At 40.1% G+C, this 15,026-nt stretch overlaps 1 protein-coding gene across 9 annotated transcripts in view; it reads left to right on the top strand.

Moving 5' to 3' along the window:
- Positions 1-13,595, top strand: part of GDAP1 (ganglioside induced differentiation associated protein 1) — a 52,761-nt gene extending 39,166 nt beyond the window's left edge. For all 9 annotated transcript variants that reach the window (XM_043539444.1, XM_027826029.3, XM_027826027.3 and 6 more), the window contains 3 exons: positions 3,812-3,906; positions 4,394-4,508; positions 8,159-13,595. In XM_043539444.1, the coding sequence (XP_043395379.1) occupies positions 3,812-3,906; positions 4,394-4,508; positions 8,159-8,541 (593 nt within the window). In that variant the 3' untranslated portion in view covers positions 8,542-13,595. The remainder of the gene's footprint in view (positions 1-3,811; positions 3,907-4,393; positions 4,509-8,158) is intronic.
- The last annotated feature ends 1,431 nt before the right edge of the window (positions 13,596-15,026 follow it).

Genomic DNA, 15,026 nt, shown 5'->3' with positions numbered 1-15,026 from the left:
CTTATGAGGGCCTAGGCTTCTAAGTAATGTAGGCACCTCTGAAAATTTTATCCAGTAACTCAAAACCAGGGATTTAGGAAACTTCAGTTCCATTCTCCCAATGTTGAGCATTCAGTCATAATGACAGGAAATACTGCTATCTATAATAGTTTTGTGGGCTGAAAGACGAGTACATTCATCAAGGTCTTTGTTTTAGAATGAACATGTCCTTTTCCATATTAGGCTGGTAACAATCCTTCCTCGCCCCCACACCCCCAAAGTGCACTTTCTTTCTAGTCTGAATTTGTTCAGCTTCAACTGCCAACCAGATAAAATATCTGAGTCATAGCTACTATCTCTTGTGATCACAGTCCCATTGGACATCAGTAGAGTTATGAGCATACTACTGAGGGAAGAATCTAGCCCTATATGTGTCATTTTAACTTTAAAATCTTGATAATTTTAAAAGATATTTTGCTTAAAATTTTGAAAGATTTGAAAATGTGGAAAAATACTCCTTTTGGGAATATCTGTGGAGTTAATTCTGCTAACAACAGGAAAGGATAGCAACTCGGTTTGTGCTTAAAATGCACAGACAGTAATGGCATTTGCAAAATTTTAATTTTTTTATCTCGCTGTTTTAGGTTATAAAACAATATACATATTTTCCTGTAGGCTGCACTAATAGTGCCTGCACCAAACCATTGCAGTGAAGAAAATATATTCTTTGTAAATGTAGAAATGTACAATGGCAGCAGAACTTCTATTAAAATAATGAACCTGACTGTCCTCTCTCTGAAACTAGCGTAATGAAGAGTAGCCTTACAAAGAGTGGAGTTTCACTGATCTAAAACTTGCGTGAGAGGAGAATTTGGCCCCACTTTTTGTAGGAGAAATACCTTTATTTTCACACCTGGGGGCAAAAAAGGATAAGCAGCCTGGGTTCATCTGACAAATTAAATTAATTTTTAAAGATCAGTTTGTCCCAAAATCCTGGATCTGCACAACCCCACATTTTGGGAATCTTCAAAGCAGGATATGGGATGAAATCCTGGCCCCATTGAAGTCAATGGCAAAACTCTTATTGTCTTCAGTGGGGCCTGGATTTCACCTATTGATTTTTCCATTTAGACCAATTTCTGACTCCTAACATGTAGATTGTAAGGGAAGGGGGAACCATGGTAGTCATTTAGTCTGACTTCTGCATAACACAGGCCATAGGACTTCATTGACTTAAATTCTGCTTCGAGTCCAATACTGTGGTTGGACTAGAGCATATCTACCAGAAAAACATATAATGTTGATTTAAAAATGTCCAGTGATTGGAGAATCTACCACAGTCCTTGGTTATTCCAGTGGTTAATTACACTCTCTGTTAAAAATTGCACCTTATTTCTGGTTTGAATATGTCAAGCTTCAAGTTCCAGCCACTGAATTTTGTTATAACTTTGCCTGCTAGATTAAAGAGCCTTTTGTTATCAAATTTGTGTTTCCCATGTAGGGTGCTTGTAGACTGTGATGAAATCACCCCATTTTCTTCTTTGATAAGCCAAATAGATTGAGCTCATTGTGTCCTTCACAACAAAGCATGTTTTCTAATCCTTTAATCATTCCTGTGGCTCTTTTCTGAACCCTCTTCAATTTTTCAACATCCATTTTGAAATATGGACACCAGAACTGGACACAGTATTCCAACGGCAGTCTCACAAGTGCCAAATACAGATGTAATATAGACTTTCTACTCAAGAGTTCCCCATTTATACATTCAAGGATTGCATTAGCTCTTATAGCTACAGCATTGCACTGTGAGTTCATGGTCAGTTGATTATCCACCATAACCACCGACTCTTTTTCAGCGTCAGTGCTTCCCAGGATAGAATCCCTCATCCAGTAAGTAGGGCCTCCAGTCTTTGTTTCTAGATGTTGGACTTTACATTTGGCCATATTGAAATGCATATTGTTTGCTTCATTGCTTGCCCCCAGTTTAGCAAATGACTCAGATCACTGTATATCACTTCTTGGTTATTTACAATTCTTCTAATCTTTGTGTCGTGTGCAAACTTTATCAGTAACGCTTCTGTTTTCTTCCCGGTCATTGATACAAATATAAATAGCATAGGGCCAAGAAGCAGATCTTGGGACCTCACTAGTAACACAGACACGTAATGATAATTCCTCCTTTAAATTAAATTTGGAGACCTATCAATTAGCCAGTTTTTAAGACATTTAATGTGTGCCATGTTCTCATTCAGAAACCACTTCTCATTTCTTCAAGCTGATTAAAATGACATGTTTCTTTGCAATTTTGCACACCACTTACTTAATTTTTGTGGACTAAAACATGAATGTAGTGGGTGATTTTATATAATTCCTGTTTCTGTTTTATCAGGCCAAGTAGGTAACTTGTTGAAATATGACTTTCACGGCTATTTAAGGTTGAAACAAAGAACATATAAAATAATGGGCCGTATTCTTCTCTTACAGCAATTTTACTTCAATTTAACTCCACAGATTTAGGCTTCATCTACTCTACAAAGTTTTGATGGCATAGCTGTTGGCTAGCAGTGTGAGAGAATCACACCTCCTAGTTGATACAGCTGTGCAGCAAGATTCCTGGTATAGATGCAGCTTAGCTGACTATGTTAGCATATCTAATGTTGTTCAGAGAGGTGGTTTAGCTGTGTTGGCAGAACAGCTCCTTCTGTTGGGTTATACTACATCTCCACTAGGGGTCTCTGTTGGCACAGCTCTACCAGCAAAACATTTGGATTGTAGACAAGCCCTCTAAAAGAGTTACACCTAATTTCCCCTAGTGAATTTGAGAGGAGGCTCAGGCCCTATAAGTATTCTTCTGTGTTCAGTTTTTTATTACTGGAGATATGTGTTTAATAAAAACTTGCTTACTCTGAGCCTAACTTTTGACATTATGGGTTTGTGAGCTGGTGGAGTCTCTTCCAACGTCCAAACAAACTACACACTTGTTTAAAAATGAAAAAGTTATCCCCTCTGTAATACAAATAAATAATGATAATGTCTCTATAGGGTCTTCACTCACATTTCTTCTTCGCATTACACAAGCAGAACCTTTTCCTAGCCTATAGCAAATATACACCCTGCCCAACATTTTCAAAAGGGGCTGCTGATTTTAGGTGTCTCAAATTTTGACCAACTTGGAACACTTTGGGCCAGATTTTCAAAAGGTGCAGATAGACAAAGATCTTTAGATGCATAAATACCTGTAAAAATTTGGCCCTTTGTGCCTTGATTTTTTTAAGAACTGCTCAGTACACCGATCAAACTTAAAGGGAGCTGTGGGTGCTCCAGGCCCAGGTGTCCAAACTTGGGCACCCAGAAATTGCTCACACAAAATTAGAGACCACCTTTGAAAACTTGGTGGCAAATATTTTTCAGGAACAAAGTATAAGCATTTGCTGCAAAGATACAGCTGTTTATTACATCTGTTGCCATGTGCCATTGCCCTTCCCTCTTTGGTAATGAGTAACAAAGAAGTTGGGTTTACTGAAAGAACAAATGAATAGCTTCCCCAGTCCTTCATTCTTTCTCCCTGGAAGCAAGTGCCTGGTTTATAGAATTAATCACAAAATAGGGAGTAGAAAATGTTTTGGGGCCCCTTGTTAATTCATCATTCCACTACTCCAAACTGTGATATCTCTGAGCCACTTGACATGGAAACTTCATTCAGAAACCACTTCCCATTTAAAATGACATATGTTTTGTAGCAATTTTTAACTCCACTTACTCATTAATTTTTGTGGATGAAAACATGAATATAGTGGGTGATTTTATATAATTCCTGTTTGTGTTTTATTAGGCCAGATAGGTAACACAGAATCGGAACTAAAGAAGCTTGCCAAAGAAAATCCAGACCTCCAAGATGCTTATATAGCAAAACAGAAGCGCCTTAAGGTGAGTAAATTAATGGTATCCCACCGCTAAACTAATTGGTTGGTAATATTGGACTTCTCCTGGAATGATTCACCTGTCATTATCAGTGTGCTCATTCAGGGAGACAGCCCTGCAAAACGTTTAGCACTTCGTCTCCCATCCAGCAGAACACTTCAATACATGCTTAATTTAAAGAACTTTAATATGCCACAGACTTCAAAGTTAAGCCTGTACGTGAGTGTCTTGCTGGACTGAAGTGAGAGCACTCACCCCATTGCAGGATTAAGCACTCAGAGTATCTCCATGCTGGAAATAATTTTTTTCTGTTCTTTGAATCGTTACTAATATGCGTATTGCCAATAGCTTCCACTTGGCTTTTAACTGTGATGGGAAAATGTGCACATTTTATGAATATGTACTGTAATCCCAAAATGAATCTTCTTCCCAAAACACTAACTATAATATATATGTATGATTGTTTAAAACTATAACCTATGTATATTTGCAGTCTAAGCTGCTGGACCATGATAATATAAAGTACCTGAAGAAAATACTTGATGAATTGGAAAAAGTTTTGGATCAGGTGGAGACTGAGTTACAAAGGAGAAATGAAGAAACACCAGGTAAGGGATTATTCCTGTTTAATTCTATTGACAGTTATGTTTAACACAATTGATTCATCCAGATAGCAGCATTTGTTCTGTATGATACTTTTTGATGTATCCGTTTTAATTTATAGCCATCTAACTGCACTGAGCCTATCAAATATGGCTTTCAATACTAATTTAGTCTAATGCAATTTACTGTCATTAGGAGCATATATGAGCACTTTTAAGTGTGCTTTTGAGACCTTGATCACACATTTTCAGCATGATTAGCCACAACATTCCATACTGCTTTTAAAAAAACATTTCATAAATTGCTTGAGGTCCCAATTCAACATAACAAGTTCGTGCCTAACTTTAAACACGTCAGTAGGCCTCATGCTTAAAGTTAGGCATATGCTTAAATACCATGCTGAATTTAAACCGTTGTGATGGAGATAGGTACATAACTGACAGTCCTGGAGATTAAAGGCCTCTAGTCACAGAACAAAAACACTGCAGAGCAGCGGCAGTGCAAGTTCCCTCACACTTTTGTGCCACTATGTCCTAACCTTAGCCGATCCTTTTTAAAGAAAGCTCATTCTCTGTGGTCATCCAGAGTCTGATCCAGCTCCCACAGAAATCAATGGGAGCCTCTCCTCTCACTTTACTGGGAGCTGGATCAAGCTCTCAATCCTTCACCCTTCTACTGAGACTACCAATAAGGATGCTAGTTGGTATTAACCGTGTTATGTAAGTGAACTCCTACTCACTGAGAACAGAACTCAGACAACTAGCTCACTTCACATAGACAGCAAATCAGAAGTCAGATGGTAACAGCTTTTAGTCTCTATCAATACAGGCCGGATTAAAACCAATGAATGATACAATAGTGAATAAATCTTTTGGCCAAATTCTGTACTGCCACAATGCCAGTGGAGTTACACGAGCAAAGAATTTCATCCCATTACCAAACCCTTGAGGATTCATCTATACCCTCTGGAATTTCATCGAGATGCTCTAGAGTTTCTTGCATTTGTAAACCATAATCAAGCCTAGAACTTTCTGGACTCCTTGTTGAAGAGTTACCCAAATTGATTAAAAAACTGAATTCAGAAATCTTAATATCATTCTAGTGCTGAGAGCTGTTTAACCAAATACAAACATTTTTATGACTGTTTCTCGTGGTTTTTCTTTCTTGAGATTCACTTCCAATTTCCTCTGTCTCCAAACTCCCCCCACCCCCCACATCATGAATAGCAGCTCTAGTGATCAGATGATAACATTTCAGTGAACAAATGAGATGTACCAACATCACTTCATGAGGTACTTTGTTTTCTCATAGAGATCTTTCATCCAAACAGTGACCTGGCATGACATCACTTAGTTTGAGATTTGACAAGAGTATAGCAGGGGAAGGGAGGTGGCATTTGGCTGCATGTCAGACTTCTGACAAATCAGATGCTTCTCTGAACTTCATCTAAGCTATCTAAACCTCTTGAGTCTGCAAATAGACCAGAAAAATCTCATGATTACAGGCTTTTTTATGAGATGTCTGGTTCTTGCTTTGGTTAGGCCATAGATACCATAAAAAATGTTTTCTCAATTCTCACAGTTCTTTCATTTTTGTGCTCTTCCTCACACCCTGGCTCCATCTGGGATTGGAAGGGGTCATTCGGAAACTGAATTAGAAGGCTGGTTCTAAGTATTTCCCAGCCCAACCTCAAGCAGGTAAAACCACAACACACATGGGAAAGTGTGTTCTCATGAGACTTCCAATGCAGTTTTATGAGTTTTCTTTACTGAAGTAATTAGTTCATTTCCATTTCACAATGTATGTTACTTTCAGCAAGATAAGAATAAGCTTAAATGTGTGGGTGCCCATCTGAACCAAACCTCCAGACAGTTCGGATTTCACTTCTCACTGTTGGTCAGAATCCTAAACAAAAATAAAGATTAATGTGCAGAATTATAAAGCCCATTTTTAATATACAGTAAAAGCTTTGTTATCTGGCGTGTTGGGGGAATGAGGGTTCTGGCTAGTCAAATATTCCGGTCAACTAAGAGTTATACTTACCAATGCGAGTTGTGGAGCCAGGGCTCGGGGTGGGGGCAGTGCACAGAGCTGTCTGACTGCACCTCTGCCTAGGAGTAACAGGGACATATCGCTGCTTGTGGGGAGCTGCTTGAGGTGAGCACCACCCGGATCTGGACACCTGGCTGCAACCCTATCAGAAATGATGGTTTTTAGAGCTTTCCAGTTGGGAAAGTGCCAGATAACACAGCTTTGACTGTATTGTTTTTCGTTTTTCTTCCTGTTCTAATCCCTTTCATATCTTTGATCTTCTTTTCTACCTGTTTATTCTATCTCTCTGACTTTCCAGCTATAGATTCATAGATATTAAGGCCAGAAGGGACCATTAGATCAGCTAGTCAGACTTCCTGTGTAACACAAGCTATAGAATTTCATGCAGTTACCCTGTATGGAGCCCAATGAACTTGTGTTTAAATAAAGCATATCTTCCAGACAGGCATCCAGTTTTGATCGGAAGACTTCAAGAGACAGAGAATCACCACTTCCTTTGGTAGTTCCAATAGCTAATCATCCTCACTGCTTTAAAAAAAAAGTGCCTTATTTCTAATTTGAATTTGTCTGTCTTTAACTTCTAGTCACTGGTTCTTGTTATTCCTTTTACTACTAGATTAAAGAGCCCTGTACAACTGGGTATTTTCTCCCTGTGAATGTATTGTATACCACAATGAAGTCACCTCTCAATCTGTCTCTGACCTTCTATTCCTTCCTTTTACTACTCCAATCTCTCCCTCCCTCCTAGTCTTCTTCCTCACACAAGTCTCCTGCTCACACAGTTAGCTGCTTAGATCTTCCCTTTTATTCTTCTTTTGTAAGGATTAACTTCCACATTTCTCTTCAGCTGCACAGAACTGATTCCCTCCCAGCACAGGTCTCTCTCCCCAGCCTTCTAGATATAACCACAGATCTCCCTGGCTCAGAGAGCATATACTTATTTTGATTTGAAAAATACAGCAGAGAGCATTGTATTTCACTTGAGCATTTCCACTTGAGATCTAAACAGAATGTAACTTGCTGACTGGGTCATAGGAGGGCAATTAGGGGACTTCTAGTTAAATTGGCAATTCTGAAAAAATTACTGTCAGATCTTAAAAGTTCTGCGTAGGCCATGGGTCAATGCAGAGCTCCTCTAATGGCCAGATCAACAGGTTAATTTTCTTTTGCTTGGAAAATTTTCATCAGATGTAAGCAGCTCCTATTTGAGTTTTTTTAAGTAGTGTCATCCTGTTTGTGTTATTCTATCACGCCTTTGCCAGCAGGACCTGCAGCCCTTGTAGTTCCCTTGTTTCCCTTCACCTCTATTGAATTAATTTAGTCTTGAGAAAATTTAATCGGGAGCAAAAAATGAGTCTTAAAGTACCAAACTGAAGTGTGGATCTTACTGGGCAACTGGGAGGTAGACTTTGCAGCATTGTATAGACTATGGAAGGGGTTGGAGAAGGAAGTTAGCTATTAAATCAGATTTTTAAAAGTACTATCCTTGTTTATGAATCTGTTTATGTACTAGCAGTAAACATACATGTAATAGACCAGGCAACCTTCCACATACCTTGTACTTTGTTAGCTCCTAATTCTTTGTGTGTTTATCTCTGATTAGAAGATGGACAGCAGCCTTGGCTGTGTGGCGAATTCTTTAGTTTGGCAGATGTATCGCTTGCTGTTACATTACATCGCCTGAAGTTTCTGGGGTTTGCAAGAAGAAACTGGGGAAATGGAAAACGACCCAACTTGGAAGCCTATTATGAACGTGTCTTGAAGAGAAAAACATTTAACAAAGTTTTAGGACATGTCAACAACATATTAATCTCAGCAGTTCTGCCAACTGCGTTCCGGGTGGCCAAGAAAAGGGCACCAAGAGTTCTTGGTACCACCATGTTGGTTGGCTTGCTAGCGGGAATGGGTTATTTTGCTTTCACGTGTCTTCGGAAGAGATTTGTCAACATGATGTTATCAATTAGAACAAGACAACCTTATTTTTAAACTCTAATTTGCCTGATTGTGGGTGGGGAACACCTCTAACCCCTAGGAAAATCTCCAAGATAAACATATATGAAAGATTCATGGAGCAGAACATTGTCACAGAATAATAGTCTCCTACAATGACATACATGTATTGGAAAAGCTGAAATACTTGTAGATAATAAATGTTATGGGGACAATAAAGAAAATAAAATATGTTCTTTTCAGATGAGGAGCTGTAGATCCTGTGGCAATGTTTTCTTAGAAGAATCCTTGTTTCTGTCTCTTTTACCAAATGACTGATGTAATTTTAGAACTTTTATTCAATTGGTATTCATGCAGCAATGCGACAGGTACTCATTGCGGGTGAAATTCTTCAGTGTACAGAAGACCAGCACAAGTCCTGGGCTCCGCTTGAGCCCTGAAAACAGGATTTAAGTGGGACTTAAGTGGCCCATAGTCCTTGTGCCTGTCCTTTGCATGGGAAAGAATTTCACCAAGATCAACTGCCATTGATTTGCAATGGGGCCATTATGACTGTCTTAGGAAATAGCCCTATAGGGCCAGGTTTTCATATGGAGGTTCAAATAGTAGCATGAGTTTCATTTATTTGGGAAGATACCTGAAGTGGGTGTGTGAAAATCAGCTAATTTGGGAAGACATAAGAGGAGATTTTTTTAAAGGGATAACTAGCAGGTAGGCTCTCAACTCCCATTGAGATTCAGGCACCTAACTTCCACTTGTCCCTTGAAAATCCCCTGCATGGGCTGTGTGCACTCAAATAACCAATTTGCCTACATACCTTGGATATTTTTGCCTACAAATTAGGTGGGTGTAATTGTATGTAAGTAATTACATGTGTGAAAATATTGCCCATAAGTGCCACAGCCTATCGGAAAATATCTTATCCACTAAAAATAGCTTTTTATATGAGTAAGATTTTCTGAGGATAGCTTCATTTTTGTTTGTTTTTTATTAGTGGAAAAGAGTCAGCCATCTGTCAAATTTGATTGGCTAACAAAAAGATTCAAAGTGGGTAATTCTCCAGCCTGGTCTACTTATTTACTGAGAAGTTACAACTTGGTGAAAATGAGTGAAAATTGTTTGAACAACCTGGGAATAGCAAATTTGTATTGCAGTTTCTTCATAAAGCTACAGTTTGGATTTGAAGAAACAATGTAAATAACACAGATGCTTTATGCAATCCACCAGTCAATGGCTACTGATGGATGCATTGTTCAATCTGACCCAACTCCCTGTCATTCCTGTGGCAGTTGTGTACCTATCTGAGGCCAGATTTTGTTTGTGTGTCAGTCAGTGGCCTGACAGGAAGCACAAACTACCATAAGTCTGACCTAGCAAGATTTCTAGCTCATTTGTGAAGACCCAGAATGTTTCAAGAATTTTGGATTTATATCTGAACCAAAACGCATCTGAAGTTTTTGAAGTTTGGCTATCAGTAACTAGTAGACAGGGGTATTCTATCTGCTACCCAAGATCCATAAACCTGGAAACCCTGGATGCCCCATCATCTCAGGCATCGGCACTCTTACAACAGGATTATTTGGCTATTTGGACCCTCTCCTCAGACCCTACGCTACCAGCACTCCTAGCAATCTTCGAGACACCACCAACTTCTTGAGGAAACTACAGTGCATTGGTGATCTTCCTGAAAACACCATCTTGGCCACCATGGATGTAGAAGCTCTTTACACCAATATTCCACACGAGGATGGACTATAAGCTGTCAAGAACAGTATCCCTGATGAGGCCACAGCATGCCTGGTGGCTGAGCTTTGTGACTTTGTCCTCACCCACAACCATTTCAGATTTGGGGACAACTTATACCGTCAAGTCAGTGGCACTGGTATGGGTACCTGCATGGCCTCACAGTAGGCCACCATTTTTATGGCTGACTTAGAACAACGCTTCCTCAGCTCTTGTCCCGTAGCGCCCCTCCTCAGCTTGCACTACATTGATGACATCTTCACCATATGGACCCACGGGAAGGAGGCCCTTGAAGAATTCCACCTGGATTTCAACAACTTCCACCCCACCATCAACCTCAGCCTGGACCAGTCCACACAAGAGACCCAATTCCTGGACACTACAGTGCAAATAAGTGATGGTCACATAAACACCACCCTATATCGGAAACCTACTGACCGCTATACTTATCTACATGCCTCCAGCTTCCATCCAGGACACATCACACGATCCATTGTCTACAGCCAAGCCCTAAGACACAACCGCATTTGCTCCAATCCCTCAGACAGAGACAAACACCTACAAGATCTCTATCAAGCATTCTTAAAACTACAGTACCCACCTGGGGAAGTGAGGAAAGAGATTGACAGAGCGAGACGGGTACCCAGAAATTACCTACTACAGGACAGGCCCAACAAAGAAAATAACAGAACACCACTGGCCATCACGTACAGCCCCCAGCTAAAACCTCTCCAGCACATTATCAACGATCTACAACCTACCCTGGAAAACGATCCCTCACTCTCACAGATCTTGGGAGGCAGGCCAGTCCTCACTTACAGAAAGCCCCCCAACCTGAAGCAAATACTCACCAGCAACTACACACCACACCACAGAAACACTAACCCAGGAACCAATCCCTGTAGCAAACCTCATTGCCTACTCTGTCCCCATATCTACTCTAGCGACACCATCAGAGGACCCAACCACATCAGCCACACCATCAGAGTCTCATTCACCTGCACATCTACTAATGTTATATATGACATCATGTGCCAGCAATGCCCCTCTGCCATGTACATTGGCCAAACTGGACAGTCCCTACGTAAAAGAATAGATGGACACAAATCGGACATCAGGAATGGTAACATACAAAAGCCAGTAGGAGAACACTTCGATCTTCCTGGACATTCTCTAACAGATTTAAAAGTAGCTATACTTGAACAAAAAAACTTCAGAAACAGACTTCAAAGAGAAACAGCAGAACTAAAATTCATTTGCAAATTTAACACCATTAATTTGGGCCTGAATAGGGACTGGGAGTGGCTGGCTCATTAAAAAAGCAGCTTTGCCTCTCCTGGAATTGACACCTCCTCATCTATTATTAGGAGTGGATTACATCCACCCTGATCGAATTGGCCCTGTCAGCACTCGTTCTCCACTTGTGAGGTAACTCCCTTCTCTTCATGTGTCAGTATAATAATGCCTGCATGTGTAATTTTCCACTCCATGCATCTGATGAAGTGGGTTCTAGCCCATGAAAGCTTATGCCCAAGTAAATCTGTTAGTCTTTAATGTGCCACCAGACTCGTTGTTTTAGTAGACAAAATGTTACTGTAATATCTAGTAATGGGCCTGAATCAAACTCCTATATCCCAATGTCCACAAACTTTAGTTGTTTGCTGTGGTCTATCTCTAGTAATGTCTGATTGAATTCTAATCGTCATTTGAAATGAGCAGATATGGATTTTACCTGGATAGTTTTGGTGTCAAGCAGATGTTGAAAGGGATAATTTGTTCATTGAACATTGCTGGTTATAATTTAACAGAGTGTTAAATGTTTAACAAAAGATGGCCCATATCTTACTGCTTCTTTTCATTAGTAAGAAACATTCATACATAGGAAACAACACTTTTTGTTTGTTTGTTTGTCTGTTGATGGTAAAAGACGGTTTCATATAATTCCATTTAATGACCCAGTTGTTTTGGACATCTTGATAAATTGAATGTGCTCTGTTTACAAAAACTTAGTATCGCTAGAGTAAATTTAATCCAGTAACACTGTTAATGTTTTGTTAGCTTTAAATGACTCTTGCTTTGTTGTTTGTATATTGCAGCATATCTCTATTTACTTTGTATCTGGCAAATTCCACAAAACAATATGCATCACTGGATGCTTCAGTAGCATGTCATATTTCTGAGGAGTTTGAAAGTATAACATTAAAATATCTGTTCAAGTCATTCTAAAATTAACATAATTTAAATATGGACTATGCAGAATGAATTTCACCTTCTTTCCCTGCATAAAGTTGTCTTCCTAGAGAAATGTTTTCTGTTAGCACAAGTGTCCAGCCCACACTACCAATTTGTATGTATATTTATGATGAAGACTAATGATGGGTCAGGCTGTGTAGTTTCACTCCCTGTTATCTATCCTTGATCTTTAGTGCCCTTGAGATTACACACATTCATTGCCTGGCAACAGCAGCATGTACTGCTGAGAAGACCTGAAATGACCACCAGATGTCAGTACTCTGCTAGGGCTGCACTTTGAGAATCCAGTTGAATTGTCATTGAAACTCTCACAAATTAAACGTTTCTGCTCTCAATCTGAGACAAAGGGAGTATCCTCCTCAGGGTAGCTAGTGTGGTTAAAAATGGTGTGACACAATTTATTTGCCATGTGATTTCAAACTGTTCTCAAACCTGGAATATTTATTGAATGACATAGTTTCTATAGTAAATATGTAGTGGCCTATGTAATTTGAGATTGTCTACCAGAGGGCAGAGTTAAAACAACACTTCACATTAACATGAACACTGAGTAGCTGGGAAATATATCTACCTGAATGAACACTTTATGGATAACACTATTCAGGAAAGTTCAGGTTGCTAGGTAGAGCATAAGTCTGTCACTAAAACTGTAATACTAAGTAGCTTTTGTTAGCCTTATGATTAACTACTTGATAGGCTACTCATTCTCACTGCGCTAAAGTGCTCTTCATCATGGCTGAAATCCACTCCTGTACAGAGGGCCAATAAAAGACCTATCACATAACTTAAGACCTCAACGTAGGGCTGATGTGGGATTTAAGTGTGCATTGACCTTGTGAGGACCCTGTGCACAGGGGTGAATTTCACCTTGTATTTGTAAAGTTGCTTGTCTTTTAGCCCAATTTCTTTCCAGCAGTGATTAGTACTGCTTCCTGTGACCATTTTGTAGTTTGGATGCTCTCCTCCTTTGATTTTCATATACCGTTTTCTCTCCATATGTCACACAGCTGATGTACAGCAGTATGCTAGTATTTTTTTTTTGTATCATATGCTTGTACGTGGGCTCAGAAAAATAAATGTGGGACGTGAAATGATGTTCTAGAGTAATGCATTTCCTTTGGTTTAACAAAACTGAGCATGTTTGAGAAGCACAAGGTTTTCCTGTAAAGAGAAATTATTTAGGCTGAGGCTGTTCAAGGAATTAAGCCACATAAATTTACAATTTACGTGTCATTCAAGAGACAGTTGTACACTGAGTTTGTGCACATATGTGGAAATAACATAGTTACAATTACATTGCTCCCTGATTGGCTGAGCCTATCTGATATACTGAGGAGGGTCAGCAGAAGCCATTTTAATATGTTTCTTCAGAAGGAGAGGCTATATTTTGTGTGCTCTCTGAGAGAATGAGAAAATTACTAACTTCCCTTTTAGGGTCTGGTCTGATAATCTTTGCTTACATCATAATTTGCATTACAATAGTGTTTACAGGGCCCCAACTAAAACCACAGCCCCTTTGCACTAGACATTGTATAAACACATGGTGAGAGAAGAGTTCCTGCCCTGAAGAGCTTATACACTAAATAGACAAGAAGGGAAACAGGCACTCAAAGGTGACATGACTTGCCCAAGGTCACACGGCAAGTCAGTACAGAATCATATCTCCTGCCTCTCACACCATGTCTCTCTAACATGAGTAATTTGTGATCACATGAATAGATCCTATGGACATCAGTGGAAATATTTGGGACTAGGGATTGTTCATGTAAATAAAGGTTACAGATTTCCATCCTTATTTTTTAAGGGGCTTGAGTCTTAGTTTTACACTAGCAGCCACTCACTAGAGCTGATGGCACACGTCTCTGCCCCAGGGCACTGACAGAGGCAACAGCAGACCAGAGCTGTGTGATGTTCCCGACTGCAATGGTGGTGGGTGCTTACTGTCCTAATGCCCTAGATTAGATTATGGGTACAGTGCTCACCCTACCTCCGACAGGCTCCACAAGGGCAAATGCGGCAACTCAAGTTCAGTTGGGACTAATTAACTCACTGAGTAACTGGGAGGCAGTTAATTAAGCAGGGAAGCACCTGGGCATGAGGAACAGCCCCCTACAGACAGAGCTCCCAAAGGGAGGGGTCTCGGGGGGACCTGATGAGGGGGCTCACCAGAAAGGGAACTCAAGGAAGAATGCTCCTGGGTCTGAAAGGGGTGATGCTGCACAGGACTGCCAAATAGCATTTCAGGGTGAGGGTCGCTGCCACAAAGACTTTTAAGGGGTAGCAGGCTGCCATCTGCCAAAGTTGCTAAAGACAATAGCAGGTCCCCAATCCTTCTGTACATGGAGCCAACATAGAATACAATGTTGGCACTTAACAAAGACAACATAAGGTAGGTGTGATGGTGTCATGTGAAGGTGTGTGAGGGAAAGGCTTGGTGGGTGGGTTGGTTTGTGTGATGAAAAAGGGACACAAGACCTGATGGGGACCTCACTAGATCCGGAGAGCTTAGATAAGTATCCAAACAT

This window comes from Chelonia mydas, chromosome 2 (assembly GCF_015237465.2).
Source record: "Chelonia mydas isolate rCheMyd1 chromosome 2, rCheMyd1.pri.v2, whole genome shotgun sequence".
Lineage (NCBI taxonomy): Eukaryota > Metazoa > Chordata > Testudines > Cheloniidae > Chelonia > Chelonia mydas.
The sequence above is the reverse complement of the archived record's forward strand: the minus strand, read 5'-3'. Positions and strand labels throughout refer to the sequence as shown.